At 35.5% G+C, this 24,530-nt stretch overlaps 1 protein-coding gene across 1 annotated transcript in view; it reads left to right on the top strand.

Moving 5' to 3' along the window:
• Positions 1-24,530, top strand: part of LOC145669112 (uncharacterized) — a 166,687-nt gene that overhangs the window by 127,708 nt on the left and 14,449 nt on the right. Inside the window, exons 13-18 of the mRNA XM_081737453.1 lie at positions 1,289-1,384; positions 5,477-5,560; positions 9,610-9,675; positions 17,120-17,211; positions 19,865-19,980; positions 22,776-22,914. Of these exons, the coding sequence (XP_081593579.1) occupies positions 1,289-1,384; positions 5,477-5,560; positions 9,610-9,675; positions 17,120-17,211; positions 19,865-19,980; positions 22,776-22,914 (593 nt within the window). The remainder of the gene's footprint in view (positions 1-1,288; positions 1,385-5,476; positions 5,561-9,609; positions 9,676-17,119; positions 17,212-19,864; positions 19,981-22,775; positions 22,915-24,530) is intronic.

The raw sequence follows: 24,530 nt of genomic DNA, 5'->3' as shown, positions 1-24,530 counted from the left end.
ACATTAAAGGTTTATTTTAAAATGTCTTGAAGTTTTGCATGTTAAAGACATTCATTGATTGATATTTATAAGTATATTTTGTCATAAGATGATAATGGATTTGTGTACTACGTAACATACTGGGATATATGAACAAAAGTAACACAAGAAAAACAGTAGGACAATAATCCTTCAAGGAAATGATAGAGTATCAAGGTGCAAACGTAGTAAATGCTCCATCAGTGAAGTTGAAAGATATTTTGTTACCACCACTTATTACATTTGGATTGATCAAGTTTTTCTTCTCCCACTTACTTCATTGTACCATTTCACTCATTCTTAGCATCAGTCCTTTAGCCTCCAGGACATAACCATTGAACGTATAACTGAAAAATTTAAGTCCATTTTTGAAGAAGTCTTTCGTCATTTCAATGGACAAAGATTGGACTTGGTTTTATTTATTTACGTGAGAAATTCTCTGCGTTGAGCAAAGCCAAAATGAAAGCAGTGTGTTAGTTGGCCCCCAAATTAGACAGCTCATTCACTATCCTAATTTAGAGCTTTAAGCCCTCTTGTGCTAAAATTCCTTCAAAAAATTGTTCTGACTTTTTTTTTTTTTTTTTTTTTTCGGAAACAAGAGAGCAAACAATTGCGATGTGTTAGTCAACGAACTACTATAGTCTGATTGTAATTTTGGTTGTAACATGCCATTGAAAAATACATGTTCTTCACTCCCACTTTGAATCGTTTCTGCTGTTGCTCTTGGACAAATCAGTGATAAACATAGTGAAAACTTTCATCCGACCATACAGACATTGGAGAAACACTACGTTGGTTGATGATTTGCAGCCTTGGATACCTAATGATGTCGGATTACTGTTGATAAGTAAGATAGACGTAGCAGACGTCCAAAAATGATATAGGTTTATACAAAAATATTTCAGGAACATTGTCTTTTTGTATTGATTTTCCAGTGCCAAATTGTTAGACAAAATCCCATCGTTTAAACTTCATATAAAGCTAATACGTATAATAATGATCAGTAAATTTTTCTTTTTTCTATTTTCTTAAAAAAAAAAGAAAAAAGAAAAAAAGACAGGATGCTAACGAAAAACCAACGGCAGATTCGCGCTTAGTCGTAAGAAACACGTACTTGGTACAATAAAGTATAGTATTAAAAAGATTAATTTTGTTGTTCAGTGCAAAGCTTGTAACTGACAGCTGATAGTATGGTTAGGATCATTGCTAATAAGAAATATCGCCAATACTCTTATACTGCATAACTAAGTGAAGTGTAACATATTTTCAGAAGTTCTAATACCCGGTACGGAGCCCCTGATAATGAAGGCTGGAGTGAGAAGCGTAGTGATAACAGAGCCGAGGGATATCATTCTAGAAAATCAAGGTAAGACAAAGACCTATGTGGTTCAATTAACTGATTAGTAGTGGAAAGTTAGTTTTATATATAAATCAATTTTAACTTAGACCGAGATCGGTATCTTTCTTCGAATTGATAGTTAGGTCTTCCTAAAATCTTCTTCTTTTTTTTTTTTTTTTTTTTCAATTTATAACAAATATCTCGTGATTTACTGCTATATGCACATTGTGTGATAGCGATGTATTAAAATCCTTCCTAATATTCTAGTGGTTAGTGCGTTCACTTCGGGCATGGGTCCTGGGTTAGTTACTCGGTGGGAGAACACTGATAATCTAAACTCATTATGGTGGTTCGGATTCCATCTTAAACTGTAGGACTACGTATCATAGCTTCGATGCCGAAATGGGACACGAAACTTCAACAGACAACAAGAAGCGTAATGTGTTAAAAAGACGAATAGTTTATAACTGGTAATAACAATAAACTGGGTCGACATCACTTATCACAGCTTAGAACGAGACTCCACTACGACTAGTACAGCTCATACAACAGAAAGTTCATTCTTTATATCTGTACCATCCGTGGTTCGATCCTTGCGCTTCTGGCCCACAATGGATATACACAATTCTTTAGTGTTATCTCCCACGATAACTGGACGCCATTCATATAACAGTGGCGGTTCTACAAATAGTTAGATGCCAACCAGTTAAAACTGGATAACTTGTTCGATCCTTGGGCATCGTAATCTCATATATTTTAATCTTGGAACCACACTCTTTTATTGTAAGATTTTGGGTTCAATTCTCTCACTTTTAATCTCAAAGAGAGAACCTCGCATGCTGATAGTTTTACTTTACCGAGTCACAACTTTCTTTCTATTCGCCTTGAGGGGATGTGCTATAAGAAAAAGAAGAAAGTTTTCTTAGTTTCCCCAAAACTAAGTGTAACATGACTGAAATGTTAAGTATAAAGAACAATTGCCTCCGCCTTCAGAAATACCTAGCAGTTAAATATAATTAGTATTAATGGGATATTTCTCCACCACCAGCCTTGATTACTAGAACATGAATGAACACGTCAACCAAATATCAGCTGCCAAATACACGGTTACATATGGAAAATCTGTCTCAAAGGTGAATTAACTGAATGAAACATGAACACAAAATGCATCAAATAAGGATAAGTGTTAAAGGAATTTGAAAATATTCCAAGTCTGGCGTAGTCACTGAACAGTTTCGGAGAATTTGCTGTACCTTCATCAGTAACTACAAGTCCAACCTCGTTGTCGTACTTATAGATATTGATCGTGTAGAAATCTTGATCTTTGCTAAAACCACATTCATGGAACACAGAACAGAACAAGATACAGAACAAACTGTCATATAAATAATACAAATAAAGAAATAAATCAGGAACAATAGTCTAAATTCATGTTCCTCAAACTACACACCGCGAAGCCAACACTGGAGTAAAATACTTCATTTTAAACAACCATAACTACGATTGAATGTAGTTTTATGATATCAATAAATATGAATGTCAGCTTTTATTTAATTCAGGCTGCTACATTTATTGTGTTATATACCGTAGTGGCCAACATAGATGGGCAAAACGACCTTTCCTATTTAGTAAAAACTATATTATGCCCTCTTTCCTTAGCTTCTGGAGTATGATAGTAGCCACTACAAGTTCATATGCCCTATATATATAGGTTTCCTTGTAGATACTGTGTTTTAAGCACATACAAAGGCCGGTCAGAACGTAACTCACAATCAACTGTAGCTTGGTAATTACAAGCACTGGAAAAATGAGATTTTGTAGTTTGAAACATTGATCCTCTTAGTTCTTTGGAAATGTTGCTCAATATATGATTTTTTTCATAGTGCTGCAGCATCTTTATTTCCATGACACGAATCACGTTTATAAAACTCTTGGGGTTGGTCATTACATCACTTTTTACACATGCAATGAATTCATTGTCATCTCGAAACTGTTTTTTCAAGTTGTCCAAACGCACAGAAATCTGATGGCCCTAGGTTAGTACTGTATGGAGGTTGTGGATCCACTGTCCATCCCAGTTGGCCAATCTTTTGAAATGCCATGAATGCAGCATTTCGGTCTTGCGTTATTGTGAGACAACTTGATTTCCTTTGCGTGTAACTCTTGCTTTTTTAGACTTCCAAATTATGCTAGGCATAAGTCTCGAAAGTCTTATAGAGCGGCTTTGTCCGTCCGTCGGTCGACATACCAAAAACAATAAGGGATACAGAGAAGCGTTTTTTGCAGTTGATTCAGCTTTTCAAGAATAGGTTCCACCTTCTACATTAAGCATCTATTCAATCTGGAAGTGGTTCAAAATAACTATTTCCGATTTCAACATTTACTGCCGTAGAACAAAAATGGTAATAGATAGCGATAGGCAGTTTTCTGCAATTGATTCTGGGTTTTAAGAGTACATACCATCACAACCCAGAACACTACTAAAACGGAAAGCGGTTGAAATTTACTACTACTTCCGGTTTCAATAATGATTACCGTAGAGCAAAAACTGTAAGCGAATCGATATGTAGTTTTATGCAATCGATTCAGCTTACTAAAAGTAGGTTCTATCTCCTCCCTTAACCATCTATTTAATCCAGAATTGGTTCACATATTACTTTTAGTTTCAACCTTTTCTAGCCATTAAAAAAAAAAAGAAAAAAATGATACGGATTCAGTGTCCGAGGAACAGGTTCTATCTTTAATCCTATTAATCTATTGCAACCAGTAGTTATACATGTACTACTACAAGTTTGAGTATTGATTTCCCACGATTTGGAAGTTTATTGTAGTTTCAGACTGTGAAACGAAACTTACTTATTTGTTCATAGGCTACGCTACAGCTTATCCAAGTACGAATGATGTCATTCTTCGGTAATGGTCTTTTCACTTTCAAGGAAAAGTATAAAAATCGCTATCAATTTGTTGTGTGATATGGCAAGTCCCGGCTTGTTTCTAGGCGGAGCTCCTGAATTTCTCCATTCCATCGACTGCCTTTTGTTCTCGGAAATGAAATTAAACCACCAGGTTTCATCACACTTGATGACTCCATGAGATCATTTAGGACAATTCCCAGGGATCATCTCGCATGTTCTTCCTGTGTGTATAATCTCCCTTGTCAAGACTCATGGAACCCATTTAACACATTTTTTTTTCTGTATCCCAATCTTGAGATCAATATTAGCGTTTACGCAGATCTTTTCGCCGTTCTTGTGTGGTGCATGATCTGTGTCGTGTTGATGCGTTTGTCCATCTGGATGAATTCTTCAATGTGTGATGCATTTTCAACAGTTGTGATGATTGACAGTCTAGCTGATCATGGGTGGTCGTGAATGTTCCAATCAACACACCGTGATGACAGCTTACTGTGAATCGATGTTCTCCTCAGATTTGTAGAGGAATTAAATCACTGCATGCTGACGAAGTAGGGTGTGACGTTGATCATCCATGCAGCAACAAGAAATACAAATTAGGTATAAGTTAAGTGGTAAAGGACCAATGCTTCTACCTACAAAATTTCGTTTCTCTTGTCCTTACTATTACCGAACTATTGTATTTATTTTTGGCCGGCCTTTGTATGCATTTATCAAACTTCCTTACGAGACCAATTTGTATCGGATGTATACAATTATTAACCAAGAAGAACAGCAACAGTGAAAAGAAAGTTGACTGGGACCTGCTTAATTTAAAGGTACTATTCCGGCATTTGTCTGCTAGTACTTCAGCAGAAAGTTCGACAGCGGGATTTGAACATGGAACCTTCCTATTAAAAAAAGCTATTAGTCTATTACACTTGATAAAGCTAGAACTTTGATCGCTTCAGAACTAATGATAGAATATTATTATGTGTAGGTAGTTAACTTAGAGCGTAATTCTCCGTAAGCTGCTAAAAGCTGTGCTCAAGTTAGTTAACTTTTTCTCGAAATAAATTAACAAAATATAGAAATAGAGGTTTAAAAATAGAAAAGAGATATGTGTTCTCACCTTTATATTAATTCAATTTAGTAAAATTAATTAGATTCTTAGATGGTATATTGCAGATTATTTATCAATAAAATTTACGCATCTTGGTGTTTGCAGATTCGAATATTCCAGAAGAGATTATGGTCATCAACGTAGTGCTTCACGAGGAAGAAGAGATGCAGAAAGCTACCATGATGAATGGTATACCTGAAATATCATTAATAATAATAATAATAATAATAATAATAATAATAATAATAATAATAATAATAATAATAATAATAATAATAATAATAATAATAATTCGTACAGTCTTGTTCCAGAAAGTCTGCTATCCACGTCTCTAAAAAAATGTCTTACACTCTTATCCATAAGTGAAAGTAAATAAAGTAATCTGAATCATTTTTAGCTATTAAAATTCTATATTTTAATCCGAGATACTGAATGTCTTGCGTACAGTTAAGAGGCTACATCTCTCAAATGAAGTGGTTGGCAGGATTTTTTTGAACAAACTGTACATTTTAAAAGTAACTTTTCAACCTTTCGGCTTTTCTAAATTCATGTTTATTAAATATAGATCCCAATTAGTGAGGATAGTTGTTTTCATATGAGACATTGTTTAACTTGAATGTTATTTCAGCCAAGTTGATTTCTTTGACTCTGTCTTTGATTTTGTAATTTTTGAAGATTTTTCCTTATAATGATGTAAAGCAAATTCCATTTCTTGGTTATTTTCAATAATTATTAAGTAGTTGTATTTTAAACTACATAATAAAGACTCTCTATAAAACACTTGTGTTAGTTGAGAAAGATTGGGCACTACATTGAAATTTAGAGCGATGTGGGAAGCAATTATGGCTAGGAGGAAATACCTCTTACGAGTTGGTATAAATGGAGTAACCGAACAGTTTTTTCCTTGAAAGAATTCGGAAATTGTTTTAGTAATTAAGTTGATCAAAATTATAGTGATTGGTACAGCAGCTTGACTAGTACCAGGCATGCTTGGAGGCGTGAGATACTGTTGTCTGAAAAGCAAATAGGAATTACAGCAGTACTTTTCGTAGATTCTAGCAAAACCAGAAAAAAAAAAAAAAAACCGTACAGTCAGAGATAGTTTTAAGTATACTATCATTTCTTGGTATAAATTCGTATACCTCCAACCTATACTTAATTTTGTTTCTGACTGTACAATACACTTTCACAGCGCGAAAAACTCCCAAGTGAAATATCTCCCATTCGGAACTCTGAGAGGAGAGTAACTTGAGAACAACAGTGTTGCGAATATAAGTGAAGGGAAAAAGAGCAAAAGGAAAATTATAGGAACATGAACACACATTATATTAGAAGGGAGGAACAGATAATCTTAGAGAGATAAAACAAAATGATCACAATTTAGAATCGATAGGAATTAGATTAAATTAAACGAAAAGCTAATGAGAATTAAGGAATGAGAAATATAAAATGTTTTGCCTAGGAAATAAAAAGAATTGCCGTAATGATGTAACATTGCCTTTGAAAAATTGTCTGAAAGGAAATGCAAATAAAGTATAAGCTGTTGTTTGTTTGCTGATCTAGTTCAGTTATGATGATAAAACTTAAAAAAGCCAGTATTGACACAAACATATATAGGGACTACTGCCTAAACAAGTGAAGAAAATTAGGGGGAAAAAAAATAATAGAATGTAGAGAGAGGAAAGAGGAATACATTTGTAATTGTAATTAGAGATTTTCGTGAAGTTCGCGAGAGAGTTGTACTGTAGTAGGAAAATATGACTTCGGTGAGAATTCACAAAGTAAGTGGATCGGGTCAATTTTTGCATACAAATCTTGTTCATTTGTTTTATTATGAAGAAATATTTTATTAGGGACCCTATAATGTGGCGTAAGAGATTTCTTATGAACAGATCCACAAGGAGGGTAGCTTGCCATCGGTGAGAGTTTTCTTCATACCTAGTTTACCGATAATGCCTATTTATAATTTTAATGTTAAGTAATAACTACAGTATGGTATGAATTAAAGAAAAAGGATCGAAAAATTTTACTGCAGTGGCCTGTAACTTATTTCTTCTGTTTTGTGTAGATATTATTCTTTTGTATCTGAATATCGTGAGAAATTGCAAAAAGCAGAATCCAAACTATTTATTTTAAAGTAAACTATGTATGATTGTTATGTATTTTGATGTATGGAATGTGGTTCTGGATGTCTAATTTTGTAATAGAGAAAAATACGGGTGTTAATAAGATAGAAGTTTCTGTTGATTTCTTTAGTTCGTTGATGTCGTCTATAGTGTTAGTGTTAGACCTGAAATAACCCAGATGACGATCTGTTTCGTTGCTCACTTCTATCTGTAGCTGGCTTTATTATTTTTTTGAATTTGGTTAGAGAAATGTTTGAAGTTCTGAATTGTGTAAGGTATGCTTCGTTTGCGTGCTGTTGTGTGAATTTGATGTGATTTTTATTTAGATATTTAATGGGAGTTTTATGGTCTTGTTTTTTGCTTGTGAGTTGGGAGTTTCATGGTCTTGTGTGTTCCTCGCATACGCAAATTCCCTGCACCACATCAAACACACTATATTTCCTCAATGTTTACTGAAAGACTATTAACTTCAGATATAAAACTAACTTCTGTGTCAAGCAATTCCTTCGTAAAAACTGATTACCAATACGAGATTGGTAAAGTACGTCTTTCTTTATGACACTAAATATTGTAGTATTTAAACTCTACCTTCATGGCTTTAACAGTGTCATTAAGATATGTCGTAAATATGATCAACAAGGAATGCGTCTTGAAGCATTATGTAATTTCGCGTTTGACGATGAGATCGTCAATGATAAGAACACTGATTTACTTAGAAACGCTAGCAAACAAACGAATAAATTGTTTTTGTCCTTTCAGTAACAGTATTATTGTAATGTTCACATCTTGAACAAAGAATACCTATAATTCAGGTGAAAGTGTTTTCCTATTTTAGATTATTTCTTGTGTATGAACTGTTTTCTTTGATCATTCACAAGTGGCCCCGCGTTGCGTAGTCGCTAACGCTCTCGCCTTTGGTGTAAGTGGTCCCGAGTTCGATTCCCGGTAAGGGCACTCGGTCGAAAGAAGTGTAAAAAGCTTTTTCAGACCAGCCATCCTGAATGAGGTTTTCCTCATTTACACCAGGCAAATGCCGGGGTTGTACCTAGGATATAGGTTCCAGGCCGCTTTCCTCCTTCCCTTTTCCCAGATAATGTGCTTGCCGAGGGACGTCATCTCTCAAACGTGACGGGCATAGATGCCAAAAGTCCAGAAATCTAAGTTCTAAATCCTTAATCATTCACAAGAGGTCGAAATGTTGTTCTGAGCTTGTAGCGTAAATCATTCGTAGCTCAATACTGCTGTTTTATTAATAAGCAACGGATTTAATTTACGTTATTGTCTCATATATAATGATGGTTCTTCTTGTAAGTCATTACTTGTACTTCCATGTAACTTTAAGGCAGATATATTGTTACATTCTAAGTTTGACTCAGTACTCTTTCTGTAAAATTAAAATTGTGTATTTGTTTCTGTTCATGTAGGTGGTATGTTCCCATTGCATGTAGTTTTTTTTTTCTCTCTCTTTTCTGCAGAAGACTGTTGATGAAGCCAGTAACCAATCAGATCCGATAATGCCATTTCTTGTTTCTATTGTAGCCGAAATGCATTGGTTTATCTTTGCTTCTTTTAACAATGTCTTTTTCACTTATTCTTTCTGTCCATTGTTGGCAAAATAAAAGCAGCACCATTGTTACAGGAAACATGTAGAGCAGTCCGTACTGATTATAAAGGAAGATGATTTTCAAAGTTTGAAGTTGTTCGTTTGTGTGAATGACTATTAACAGTTATTATCCACATGAAAATTTTTGTGGAAGTGGTTTATATGATACTACGGTATTAGATACCATTATCAATAATAGAATTCAATGTATGTTAATTATGCCACCTGTATTGGTTGAAATAAAGTGCTAGTGACTTCTCGAATTCTGTTATACGTAAGGTAGATAATTAACAGGTTTTATGATCAAACATTCATGTTATACAGAACTGTATTTTTTCAAAAATTGAGGTAGAAAAAACACCATTAAAAATCGAAAATTCTATCAGCAGAAACTTTAAGAAATAAAGAAAATAAGAGTTGAATTGTAATGTTGTATCTTAAGTTGAAAGTATGACTTCGTTCTTTATTTTATTTAAATATGATGTTGATTACTACTGTTTCTATTTCAGGTATCATGAAGATTGCAGTCGAGGAAAATTTAAAACTGACTTTAAGAAAAAGCGAGCTTCAAAAGTGTAAGTATAACACTTTATTTCTATGAATGTGTTTTCGTGTATAAAACCAAACTGGTTTATCTACAATAAATTCTCTATTCTCAGTGCCGAAAATTGTTCACTTTGCTGTATTTGAAGTACGTGTATAGTTACTACTTAAAAGGAAATGCACTTTGATTCTTTAAAATTTGTTTGATTTTGATCAACATAAATCCAAATTCAAAAACTAAAATTCCGTTGTAACATTGGGTGAAATAAAAAGGCGAGGACATAAAAGCTTAGACTAAGTATATATATTTTCATACTAGTCAAACGTTATTGCATCTGCTTGGGACGATTCTATGAATTACTTTATTCAAGACTGTACAATTTGACACAAGTTGATGTTTTTTTTTCTGATATATTAGTTTTGCATAAGAAACAGATAAAAATAAAACTGTATGGACAGGGAATTTTCTTTCTTGTGCTTTAAAGAAAGTTTTCATTTTTAACAATTTTTAATTGATTTCATGTTTGCAGATTTTAATAATTCTACTTTCACTTGAAAGCTAAACTAATTAATTAAAATCAATTAAAAGTTATTGAAAGGAAGGATCTTACTAGTTCCTAAATATGGCCTCCTCTCATTTTCTGAGATATATAATCTGTAGTCTTAAAAATTGCATTCCATAATGTGTCTGATGAAGGCAAAGATACTTTGCCGAATCTGTAACGCATTTATTTATTAGATAGCAGTGTTGGGCAAATTTCAATTGAATTAACAATTAACAATTAAATTTACAGATTAATTGTTAATTGCAATTAACAATTGAAATAAGTAATGGTTAATTGTTAATTGCAGTTGGCCATTAAAAAAGGAGAATCAATTGCAATTGATCAATTGATTGAAAGTAATTGCAGTGGAAAGTAATTGCAATTGAATTCTGTAATTCAATTGCAATTGAAATTAATTGGCAATTCATTCAATTGCAATTGATTTCCACAGCAATTACTTTCAATTGATTGATCAATTGCAATTGATTTTCACTGATTAATTTTCAACACTGTAGTTCAGAGAGGGCATGGGGCAATGAAAACTTTAGCCAAGACCAATTGACTCACCACTCGTCGTGACCCACGACCCACCGTGACCCACTCTGACCCACCACCCACCATAAACCACTCTTACCCACTGTGACCCACAGACCCACCAAAACCCATTGTCATCAACTCTGACCCATGATTCACGCCCTCTTCTCTACTGACTAAAGAGTTTAAACTTGTAATAAAACAAGCCTATAAAATTATCACTCATCGGAGTTTGAATTTTTACGATCAATAGCTCAAGCACCGCACTAATACAATAACGGCGGATCTGACCTTTCTAATATAAATAAGAAAGAGTTTGTTCGTGTGTCTATCTGTCTATCTTTGTGCGGCCTGTGGACGAGACGAGTGGACCGAAACTTTTCAAAATTTGGTCACGGGTAGCTTGGTCTAGGCCCCAGACCAAGACGAAGAGGTTTTTTATAATTCTTTACTAGGGGGTCTCCAGGGGACGTTTACCGGGACCGGCCTGGGGACCAGACAAGTCGACCGAGAGTTACCAAATTTTGGTCAAAGATACCTTGGTCTAGGTCCCACACCAAGGCAAAGCGTTTTCAACAAAATTCGAACCAGGGGGTCTCAGGGGGGCGTTTACCGGGACATGTAAAAGTAGTAGAAAATGACCGATATCAGTGTCGATTTCATAGTTTTCGCGGTCGCTGAGATCAATGGTGAAACTCCGATCGCATTAACTTCCAAATTCACCGTATTCGGCTACGGGCCGTGGGTCAACGGAAGGGGGGGGGGGGAATGCCGAAACGTCCAAGTAATCCAAAATGCCGATATTAGTGTCAAATCCATAGTTTTCGCGGTTGCTGATATCAATGGCGACACTACCATTAGCGATGACTTTCAAATTCATCCACCGTTGTATGTGGGCCTTGGGTCACCAGAGGGGAGAATTCCGAGACATGTAAAAAAAATAATCGAAAATGACCGATATTAATGTCAAATTCATAGTTTTCGGGGTAGCTGAGCTGATTGGTGAAACTCAAGACCGCATTTACTTTCACATTTAGCCCCCATCAGATAAGAAACGGGGGCATTATAACGGGGATCACGAAACATGTAAAAATAATCCACAATGACCGATGTCAAATCCGTAGTTTTCGCGGAGGCTGAGATCAATGGTGATACTTTCATTAGCGATGATTTTCAAATTTAGCCACCTTTGTATGCGGGCCGGGAGTCACCGGGGGTGGGGAATTGCGAGACATGTAAAAATAATGGAAAGTGACCGATATTAGTGTCAAATCCATAGTTTTGGCTGTCGCTGAGATGAATGGTGATACTTCCACAGGCGTTGACTTCCAAATACAGCCCCCATCGGCTGCGGGCCAGAGGCATTGTTTTTTTTTTTTTTTTCAAAATTGGAACCAGAGGATTATAGGGACATTTACCGGCATATGTAAAAAGTAGTAGAAAATGGCAGATGTTAGTGTCACATTCATAGTTTTCGCGGTATTGGTTGGGGGTTGGTGGGGGCCAGAGGAGATTTTTTCACAATACGAACCAAGGGGATCTGAGGGGGCGTTCACCAGGACATGTAAAGGTAGTAGAATTTGTGTCGAATCCATATTTATCGGGGTTGCTCAGACCTATAGTGACACCCCCGATAGTGTTTACGTTCAAATTCAGCCCCCATCAGCCTTCCCAATGAAAACATATATACGTTGTTGGATATATATTCACACAAAATATATCCAATGTTAGAAATGTTTCTTAATTGTTCTCCCGTTGTTCAGTTTGTTTACATTGATATTTTATCTGATCCGTTCGAAGAACGGGCATAACAGCTAGTATGAAATGGTAAAGTGTTTGTTATGGACCAAATTACAATGAATTCAATTATATAGATAATTATTATAATTATAACTAATAATTATTTCGTTGTTGAATTATAGAGCTCCTCCGTGGCTAAGCGGTTAGCGTACGCGCCTTTGGCGTGGAAGACCTGGGTTCGATTCCCGGCGGGAGCTCATGTGGTTCGGATTCCACGTTAATCAGTAGGTCCATGTCTCATATAGCCTCGCTGCTGACCGGGACGTTAAACCCCAAAATCAACTCAAAATCAAATCAACTTGTTGAATTATACATACTTTTCAGTGGAAAAATGATTAAAGTTAAAAGTCTCAAATCAACGTAAAGTAGACCAACGTAAAGGAAAAATGTATAAAATTTTCCATATAATTAAGCTTACAAACTTAAAATTTCCATGTAATTAAGCTAAATTTCCATTTTTGTGTCGTTTTGTGCGCCTATTTCCTCGTTTTCTGCGTCACCGGAAATGGGTCAATGTTATCCTACAAATATGGCGGAACAAGTTAATGCTGTTCCGTCAGGAACGATTTCGAGGTCGTTTCCTTCACATCGCCTTGTGCGTGTTTTCTACCGTTTTGTAAGCCTATTTCCACGTTTTGTGATTCAATGGTAGTGGGTCAAAATGGGCATTCAATGTGGGAAGAAAACTGATCCACTCTCCCACCAGTATCGAATTTCAAGGTCGCTTTTTTCGCATTGTTTAGTGCATATTTATACCGTTTCTGCGCATACTTTCACGTTTTGTAGGCCAACGAAAGTGGGTCAAAGGTGACCTACAAATATGGCAGAGAAAGACATATTCATTCCACTTTCAAGGTTCATTTTGACCTCTCCCACTGATGCACAAAGCGACACAAATCATGTATAAAAAATGTGAAGGAAACGACCTCATTTGATGGTGACGGAACAGCATTAAGTTATTCCGCTATACTTGTAGGCCATTTTGACCCATTTTTGTTGTCGCACTAAAGTGGAAATAGAAGCACTAAAGTGGAAATAGGAGCACAAAACGGTACAAAGCAGGCACTGTACGATGCGAAAGAAACGACCCCCCAAATTCGATAGTGGCGGAACAATGGCTCTATTTTCTCACACATTGATGGACCATTTTGACGCATTTCTGGTGATGCTCAAAACGTGGAAGTAGGCGAACAGAACGGTACAAAATACACACTAAATGATGCGAAAGAACCAACCCCGAAATTCGATAGTGGCGGAATAGTGAGCCATTTAACTCCCACTTTAAAGGCCCGTTTAACTCACTTCCGGTGACGCACAAGACGAGGAAGTAGGCACAGAAAACTTTTTTAAAAATAATCACTAAACGATGCGAAAGAAACGACCTAGAAATTCGACAGTGTCGGAACTATGGGTCATTTTGGTCACACTTTGGAGGTCCATTTTCACACTTCTGGTGACGCGCAAAACGTGAAAATAAGGACACGAAACGGCACGAAACATTCACTAGTCGACGCGAAAGGAAGGACCACGAAATTCGGTACGTATAGTGGCGGAGCAGTGGGTCATTTTCGTCCCACCTTCGAGGCCCATTTTGACTGTCTTCCAGTGACGCACAAAACGTCGAAATACGCGCACAAAAGGTTATGCAATGTGAAATTAACGACCTCGAAATTCGATAGTGGCGGAACAGTGGGTCATTTTCGTCCCATCTTGGAAGCCCATTTTGACCCACTTCCGGTGACGCACGAAACGTGGAAATGGGGGCACGAAACAGCACGAAAATTCAGTAGTCGATACGAAAGGAAGGACCTCGAAATTCGGTAGTGGCGGAGCAGTCGGTCATTTTCGTCCCACCTTCGAGGCCCATTTTGACCATCTTCCAGTGACGCACAAAACATCGAAATAGGCGCACAAAAGGGTACGCGATGTGAAATTAACGACCTCGAAATTCGATAGTAGCGGAATTCTCGGTCATTTTCGTCCCATCTTGGAAGCCCATTTTGACCCACTTCCGGTGACGCACTAAACGTGGAAATAAGGGCACGAAACGGCACGAAACATTCACTAGTTGATGCGAAAGGAAGAACCTGGAAATTCGGTAGTGGCGGAGCAGTGGGCCATTTTCGTCCCACCTTTGAGGCCCATTTTGACCGTCTTCCAGTGACGCACAAAACGTCGAAATAGACGTACAAAAGGGTACGCGATGTGAAATTAACCTCGAGATTTAATAGTGGCGGAACTCTTGGTCGTTTTCGTCCCACCTTGGGGACTCATTTTAACCCATATCCCACGACGTACAAAACGGAAGTAGACGCACAAAACGGCACAAAACGATGTGAAGGAAACGATTTCGAAATTCATTGGTGGCGGAAGAGCAATAACTTGTTCCGCCATATTTGTAGGCCCATTTTGACCCACTTCCGGTGATCCACAAAATGTGGGAATAGGCGCATAAAGCGACACAAAACACGCACAAAAGATGCAAAACAAAGTACCTTGAAATTCGTTGGTGGCGGAACAAGTTAATGACGCCGTGAGCACCAATATAAGTATATACTGTAGTTCTTACCAGTTGGCGCGGTGAGTCAGTGGTAGAGCGTTCACCTCCGGTGCTTGAGGTCCTGGTTCGATCCCAGCTCGCGCAGTTTGTACTTTGTGGTGGACAAACACCGTGCTCGTGGATTTTCTCGGGGTTCCCCCGTTTCCTCCCACTTTCTTCATTTCATTCATTTCATATCATCACCGTCTCCTTTAGCCTAACCAGCATAATCGTGGGACGTAAAACTAAAGATTTCACATCATTTTTTGTAATTCTTACCATCAAGGCTGAGAACTGCACGGTCCAATTTTTTAGCCAAAGTAGAAGCCCAACCGGAATAGTGATGTCAACCGACTCGGATCGGTTCAACTGAGCGTACAGCTTGAACTGGCATGGTTGGGATTACCCATCGACTGAGTTCAATTGAGCCAATGGCTTGAACCGGCTCCGTTGAAACGAGTCCATAGGCTGGATTCGAGTCAGCTTAACTGAGCCGATGGCTCGAACCGGCTCGGTTGGGGTAAGCAATCAGCTCGGTTCGGCTCGGCTCGTGTGAGCCATCGGCTCGAGCTGGCTCGATTGGATGAGCTGTTGGCTCGGCTCACTTCTCGGTTCGACTCGATAAGTGAATAAGCTGTGAGCGATCCGCTTGAGCTGTTGACAACCCTAAACCCGGGTCGAGCAGTTTTGAACATGTTTGGCTGGAGTCCCATAACTTTTAATAATTTTTGGCTCGAGCCCGAATACTTGCTCCTCCTGAACTCAAACCAAGAACCTCGTGACCGATGTCCTTGCCTCCTGAAGATTTCTTGACGACCGAGATCGACAGTCAACTAATTTTTAGTATTACGATACAAACCGCCTATATTCCATGTTTATACAGGTACACGGTGTTATAATGATAATTAATTATAGTAGTAGTAGTAGTATCATTGATAATTATATTGTCTATGTAGGATACTTGAAGATAGTAGTACTTGGAACTACACAAAGAATTTAGCTCGAATTGGCTCGACTCGACTGAAAACTCGATCCCAATTCGAGTCGAGTTGGGGGAAATTTTTCGAGCCGAGATCTCAAGTCGAGCTCAAAGATGTCTGCTTCGAGTCGAGTCGAGTCGAGTTTTTAAAAAAAACTCGCTCGAACTCGTTGGTACCCATTCCTATTGTATGCATGACGGGCATATAGAGTTCTTTCGAGGGGGATAGTAACCACAAACATAATATATTTTAAAAAATACTTAGTTTCCCGGCTTTCTTCCCATGGGGGGGGGGAAGGGATGATAGGTATCCAGCATTTCTTATAAGTACCTTATTTGAAATATGTAAAACAGTAACAAGTGGACAATACAATACACATACATTTTCTTATCTTCAGTTTTAATTGCTGATTTCAATTGCAATTAACAATTACAATTAACAATTACAAGTTTCAATTGTCAATTGCAATTAACAATTAAATGTTTCAATTGCACCCTTTGCAATTGACAATTAACAATTAAAAGTTTCAATTGCCTGGTGACCAATTAACAATTAACAATTGACGAAAATTTAATTGCAAATTTTATGATTGAATTCAATTGCAATTGAAATTAATTGTCAATTACAAATTGAAATCAATTGCAATTGATTTTCAGAGCAATTACTCTCAATTGATTGATCAATTGCAATTGATTTCAATTGATTTTGCCCAACACTGTTAGATAGTACACGCTTTCATCAGAATTTTTTATTTTAACTTTATTATACATATTACAGAGTTGATTTTTATTCTTGTAATGGGGTTAACAATATAATACATCTTGAAGGAATGAAAAATCTGTGAAAAAGAAATCAAACAACGAATTTTCCTCCAACACTTAAACACCGGTATTTGATTATCAGATTTTTGAGAAGCTATAAACGAGTTGTTATAGCTAATGATAACTTTGTGTGTTAAAGCATTCAGTTTTAACTTAACAGGTCGAACTTGTAAAGCATTTCTTTTACTAAATTTTGTAAATAAATTTAAACATTATAGACATACTCTCAAGTATTTTTTTTTATCTATCAATTGCAGGAGATTTGAAAGCGATAGTGAAGATGATGATAAAGACGCTGATGAATTTGAAGATAACATTAAAGTAGAAGATATGTTACGAAGCAGCTCAGGTACATTCTAATTTTCTTTCACAGTTTGTTGCTGAAACTGAACAGTGATCCTAGGACAGATCATTAGGGAATTCTGATTTCTGTACAAACATTGGAAATATATTCTACTTGATATACAGGGATATTATACATGTTACAGTTTTACAGAAACTTACTTCTATGTACACTCATGTCCAGAATGATTGTCACATATCTACAACTGTCTTCTTATAAGAATATAATTTGATAATGATTTTTCAGGGTAGTTTTAATACTGATACTATGTGTACAATCGGGAAATGTATATTTGTGGTAAATTTCATAGGAAAAGAATTATAAATACGAAATTTAGAATGAGTAAAACAAAATGTTGCTAAATGGCCAAGAAAATTTTATTTTCGTTTTATTGTTCTTATTTACTGCTCTTTTGATATGAAATTTACCACATATATGTCTTTGCCGATTATACACATACTAACTATAAGAAATACCAGGCGAATTTATCAAATTATATTCCTCCAAAAACATATTTATAGTCATGCGACAATAATTTTGGACATGACTGTAACTATTTTGTTATAGTTAATTACAATTGCGTATACAGGGTGTTTCAAACAACACCGACAACGTTTGGGAGGTGATTCTTGACACTGAGATAAGACAAAAGGTATAGACCAACCTGGATGCAGAAACCTGTCATTTCGGAGTTATAGGCTGCCAAAAACATGAAAAAATGAAATCTAAATGTCCATAGCTCCAATACTATGAGACCTACCGTAGTCAGGTCAAGACTTAACCTAGGAACTAATATGTGCCCTATCCAAAAATACGTGTGTCAGAATCCTGCGATATTTCCATAGTAATTTTTACAGAGGTAGTTGGTGAGCACTTTAAATTATATGCTCGTCACCTAGTATGGAAGCAAAGGTAATGAATTTATTGAACTACTTCTTGACGTTTATAATCCTTAATGTATTTTTTTAAAAGTACGCAGATAAGAATTTATGTATAATCAGATCAACTCTTCAATATTTCTCATCTGTCTAATCTTCCTAGATGTATATTAACAGAATGGTTTGGAAAATATTTATTCCGTTCTGTTCTTGTAGAAGTGAAGGAAATCCAAGTTATATAAACTTAAACACAATTTTCTTTAGCTAAACCATTATTCATTTTTCAAATAATGATTTATAAAATTATTGTAATTGTTGACTAATTATTTGATTATTATAGTTAACTGTGCGAACAAGACTTATCTTGGCATAATTCTGAATGAGGAAATAGATTACTTTGCCTAAAGCAGAAGTCGATATAGGACAAAGTTCATACATTAAAATACTTTATAATAATTTTAAATGTATCATCATGGAGTATGTAGCACGTAAAATTACCGAATGGAAAATTAGAAACAGAACATGACCAGTTAAAAATTATTGGAAAATTATTGAATCTAAAGATACGAATCTGTGGAAAGTAATTTCACATTGGGCATCATTGAAACGAATTCTTTTACATGCTTGTTCAATACAGCATTGTTGCCAGTCAACTTAAATCTCATTCATAAGAAGGAAAAAGACATGTTTTGATGCGAAGAAGTTGCATTCCTAATTTATGTTATATTCTTCTGTAAGTTATTTACAAAATTCTCGAAACCTTGTATGAAATTTACGAACAAACCGCCACTCAATCTTCAATTTATCTTAGCGTCCAAAATTGTAGATCTTTTAAAAACTTTAATTTCATACAAGAAAACAACCATACTCTTTAGCCAGTCTTTTATGACAGAGACATCAATCAACAATTTTAAATTTAATAATTTAAAAGACTGATCGACGGGTTCTAAATTAATAAGGAGAGAGACATATTTACATACTAAGAATAACTCAAACCATTCCTTTGCAAGAAAATATTTTAATGTTAGACAATGGAATACACCTTTTGAACCCTAGGACAAGTGAGACGAAGCAATTATTGGATGAAGGTACATCTCAAAGACTTACGCGATTTGGATGAACGATCTACGCCTCATGAAGAAGGTTTCTCGAAGGAAGCTGAAATGAAAAGAAGTATTGGAAGTAATAGTTTAGTACTGTTTGTATATTCAAATAGAGAATTACTCGAATTTTAGCAGAATAATATTTTTAACAACTTCTGACTCTTGAAGAACTTTGTGGTGGACAAACACCGTGCTCGTGGGTTTTCTCGGGGTTCTCCCGTTTCCTCCCACTTTCTTCATTCCACCATTTCACTCATCTCTCATCATCACCGTCTCCTTTAGCCTAACCGGCATATCCGTGGGACGTAAAACTTAAAGATTTCATTTTTTCTGACTCTTGAAAGTGATTATTAAGCGGCGTGTTATTTCTAATTTTATGCTGTCAATGGATAACATTAGAAATAACACTATATATCAATCACCACTTGACTTTAATGATACTGATAAATGTGCGTTATAAATTTAATTCATTTTTGTGAAATTCATCCAGTATATCATGTTTAACTTGTAGGCAAAATTTTGGCTATAACGTTTTCCAATCTTTTTTTCAGTTTAGAAATTTATAAAAATGTATTTCCGAGATCATTGTTTACACAAGTCATTTGAATTCAATTACGATGACTTGCGCCATTTTACACGAAAGGAAACTAAAATATCATTTTTGTTTTCTACTTGAAGGTTTTGAGAAGAATCCTTACCGAAGAAGGGACAGAGGAGACAGGAAACGATTTGAAGATTCCTTGATGACAGACTCTGAAGTTACCAGACTTGTCAAAGGAATTTGGAAACTCGATGTAAGAATAGTAAAAGCGGCATTTGGAATTTGAATAGAGCTATAGTTAATTGCAAGTCTTTCTGGGGTGCCAATGTATGTCATTTGTTCGCTGATGGGTGGTTCTGTTGAAAAGCGTTACTTTGAGGTTGAAAACAAAAATAATATTTTTGAAAGTTCAAATTTTTGTTTTTCCTTCTGGCGTAAAAAATGTTACAAGTCACTACAAAAATCACTTACGAAGCATAATCAATCTGTAAATTTTTGAGTTTTTAGAATTTTTTTCTTTTACCGTTTCGTGAAGTTGGCGCAGTTAGCCTTGGAGCTGATAGACCTTGGGTATGGCTCTGACTACTTTCAGCACAGAGCTAAATTAGTTTTTAAAAAAGTATCAAATTCTAGCCAAGTTTATCCTAAATATCAGGATATAATTATAAAATACATTTCGTTTACAATATGAACAAAATTAGGGTGCTAATGTTAATATCATTTCTTTTCGTGCAATATCAATTCTTCACCTTTACGTTGTATTCTAGAAAACTCAAGTGAATACAATACAGAAGATTTAATAAAGGTATTGAGAAAGAATACCAATAATTGTAATACTGTTTTATCTTCATTAGAGTGACCAGACGTACTGATTTTCGCAGTACAGTACTGTTTTTTAAAGATCTGTCCTGCGTATTGCAAAGACACCTAGAAAATCGAGAAATGTCCTTTTTTTAAAGTGTCCTGCGAAATGTCCTGAGTTAACTTATTTGCAATAATTTAATGTTTCGTTCTTTATTCACAACATTTTTCCCCTGTCATGTTTCCCCCTGTGGGCACCCCTGCATCCAGAAACTCCTGAATACAATGAAAACGTTTAAGATTGTAAGAACACATTGGAAATACAAGCGGGGATTATCATGTCCTACTTCTATCTCTTGAGAAAATAATTCATCTAAACGGACAGGAAAAAGATGAATGGATGTTATAATGGAGGACAACAATGATCATTACAACTTTAGGAGACCAGAGTTTGAGAAGCCCCATTGAGTTGTGGGTCTTTCTGTAGTTTGCCTTAATACTGAAAAGGAACAGTAAACAAACAAACAAAACAAATAATTATCACTTATTAGTTTACAATAGGATAGAACTCAATATTAGATTTTTGTTTCTGTGGTGATAAGTGAAGTTTTTATTAAAGCCATAATGTAATTAGTTACACGATATTAATAATGTATTTCTAGTTCTAAGAACTAAATATTTTCATTTACTTGTTTTTAACATAGAACAGAATAGTTTGGTTGTTTCCTTCTTAAGTAACTAGTCATCGTAACTTTCGTACTTTTCATTATAGAATGAGTGAGTAATGGCTTTGAGTTATGCAATGCTTTTGTTCTAACGTGTTATTAGAGTTAATATACGGCAGACTTTACAAAAGAGAATAGTTTTAGATCTTAAGAAGAAAACATTTATATTACTCGTAGCGTCATTTGAGGTTTCACAGTAGAAAGCAGTTTCATTGTTTCCTTAGGACATTACTATACTGACTAAAATGTGTCAATTACTCGTACTCCCCTGATGATACTTTCCTAAAAACACAACGGAACAATTTTTAGAGTCAAAATAAAATGACTTTTCAGGGCAAAAGAGGACATTCGGTAATCCTACGTTTTATAAGTGAAAAGTTTAGAAGAAGCTAACACATCGCTTAATCAATAGTTTCATAGCTGGACTTCAACATTGATATCATCTTTATGAACATTACGAAGTAAATTGGTATTCTAAATACTAATGTAGGGTGAGGGAGGACGGTGGCTCTGGTAGAGCGATTATGCTTGGGGTCTCTGGTTCGATCTCCGGCTAAGTAAGTTTGTGATGGCCAATATCGGTGTCGGCATTTATTCCGAAGTTGGGCGTCCGCTTTCGCCACGTTTTTTCGCTGTTATCGCCTTTCCACACTTTCTGCAATTTGTTATTAGGTTCATTAATCCGTGCTCTTCACAAACTTTTAAAAGATTTTTCTCGTTATCAACGTATTGCTTCACAAATGTTAAATCTGTTAGTTCATTGCCCTTGTACATTCGCCATGTTGATAACATAAATGCTCGTTTCCTTCCCACAATGCAACTGTTCGGTTACCTTGCGCCAAGTAATTCCCTCCGCTCGCCGTATAGTCCCATGTTAATAACCGCTTATATACAACAAATAAACAAATTTTTCGAGACTCTTATATATTATCAAGCACACAAACGATCAAATTATCCATATCTTTCCTGTAAATTTTAAAAAATTTGCTGGAAACAGACGCCCAACTTTGGAATTTAACCCATCGTGTCCGTGAGTTTTCTCTGGGTACTCCCATTTCCTTCCACATTCTCATTTCACTAATAATTCCATCATTCATATGCCTTAACTACCTGTGTCCCTTAACATAAAGAGCATAATCGTGAGTCGTTAAACTAAAATACTTCATTTCATTTTGACAAATACTATGTAGGATTAAAATAAAATAGAATTTAAATAGAGCAGATCTTACTACAATAAAATCGAGAATGCAATCCAACAATAAATATTGTATTGGTAATTGAATCCTTGGTGCATTTCGTATTTGTTTACGTAATATAAAACACGCATTCGTGATATTTCTGACTACAAAATATAAAATAAGTCAAATTGTGCATATGATCCTTTACAAAGAATATGATCATTTAAAAGCAGAACAACCATTGTTTGTGTTTTTATGTAATTGCATAATTGAAGTATTAAATTCTAGTTTTCACAAGTATTTTCAATTTGTGAAGCTTTCTCTAATTAATACGCTTTTTCCAGTTAAATAAAAAGATCCATGGCGCAGTGCTGCTGGGCATTTACAAAGGTCGTGATGTGGCTCGTGTTCCGTCTACTGTGGAAGAAGTAATAGAATTTAAAAGATACAAAGTGAAACCCAAGTTCCAACTGACTGATACTAGTAAGTTCACTTTATTTATATACCTCTTTCATATAGCAGTAATCAGCAACAGTTTTTAACATTAAATAACTGGCCATACCTCTCCTCCAATCTATTCAGAATAATTTTCTTGCGTAGTTATCATGTTGCTTGAATTTCCATTTTAATATGAGCTTAAGTGTTATATGCAAGGATTTAAACTTACTTTTAGTGATAGATGGGCTTTTTAAATCTAAAATTCTTACCTAATCTATTACATGGACGTTATTATTTAGTTAGTTTTAATTCGTTAAAAGTTCCTTATTATTGAACCATGAACTTTACTCCTTTTGTTTATTCCAGGCTATTTTCCAATTCTTCTGTTTATAGCTGTATTGAGACAGCTAATAAATTCTGTTGTAATTTAGATCTATTTCAATCTAAATTTCCAATTGTTCATCATCAATTCGGTGAACTTTTTAACAGTTGTTAGTTTTCTTCGGATGAGTTTCTTTAATATACGTATATATTTTCTTCTATTTATTTCAATGTTTGTCTTTATACATTTGATTTTTCTATACATGCATGTAATTTTTCCTCATTTACCCTTTATGCATGTATTTTTTTAATTGCAGACACTACAAGTTCGTCTTTAACTTTATTCATTTATCGTGTATTTATTTATAACATGTTTTTTTATTTTATGTATAACTGTTTTTTTTATAATTAAGGTGCAATGTACGCACTGCATTTTGTATTATTCTTGGTCCACTAGTGGCTGTCAAACTACTGTTGCAATAAACTGCTTAAGAATTAAAATTATTATTATTATTTCCGCTAATGATTAAATTATCATTAAATAATAATATAATAATAATAATAATAATAACTTCTTTTACTATATCTAGCCATAAATTAATTAGCCTCTAGGCGTTTATAGAAGATAAGTATGTAACATATTTATGTATTGAACTATGGGATATTTAGTTGAAGTTCTGTTTATTTCTTTACATTAAATAGAAGGAAATAAGTGCTTCTTTTAAGGAGAATCAAGTGGTAACCTAGACATAAAACTAATAGTTGTGAATCGGTGGTTGAATGTACCATACCTCATGCCGTAAACGTCGCCAACGTCCAGTGGCTCACTTGCCGGATTGCCGCTAGTGTGCCACTGGCGACAGGGCTTCGTCGAGTGGAAACAGGTATCTAGAGTTGGAGTGTTAGTCATCACCAGTAGTAGCGAGGACTTCATTTGGGTCCGTGCTCCTTCGATTCGTCGCGGAGAATCACGAAGGGACCAACACGCAGTGATTTATCCAGAATTTTGAACTTAAAGGGGTGTTCAAAAAATCTGGGGGTTACAATGTTGCATTAAGATCGTACTACAATCTTTTTTTTATTTTTTATTATTTTTTAAACAAAATTTGAAATTCGTTGATGCAACAAACAATTGCATTGGATGTCCTTCCTCAGCCAGAGCCAATTAGCATCGACTTTCTCATGCTTGGTGTGACGTCGAGATGAAATCGTTGGCAATCGATTGATCAAACGTTGTGACGATCACAGCTGTGAAAATGTTGATTTCCATTCAATCTTGCGTTGCGTGCTTTGCTTGAAAATTTATCTTGCCAAAAGTAAGTTGTTTTATTCTATTGACA

Source organism: Thermobia domestica, chromosome 13 (genome assembly GCF_964235325.1).
Source record: "Thermobia domestica chromosome 13, izTheDome1.hap1.1, whole genome shotgun sequence".
Classification (NCBI taxonomy): domain Eukaryota; kingdom Metazoa; phylum Arthropoda; class Insecta; order Zygentoma; family Lepismatidae; genus Thermobia; species Thermobia domestica.
The sequence above is the reverse complement of the archived record's forward strand: the minus strand, read 5'-3'. Positions and strand labels throughout refer to the sequence as shown.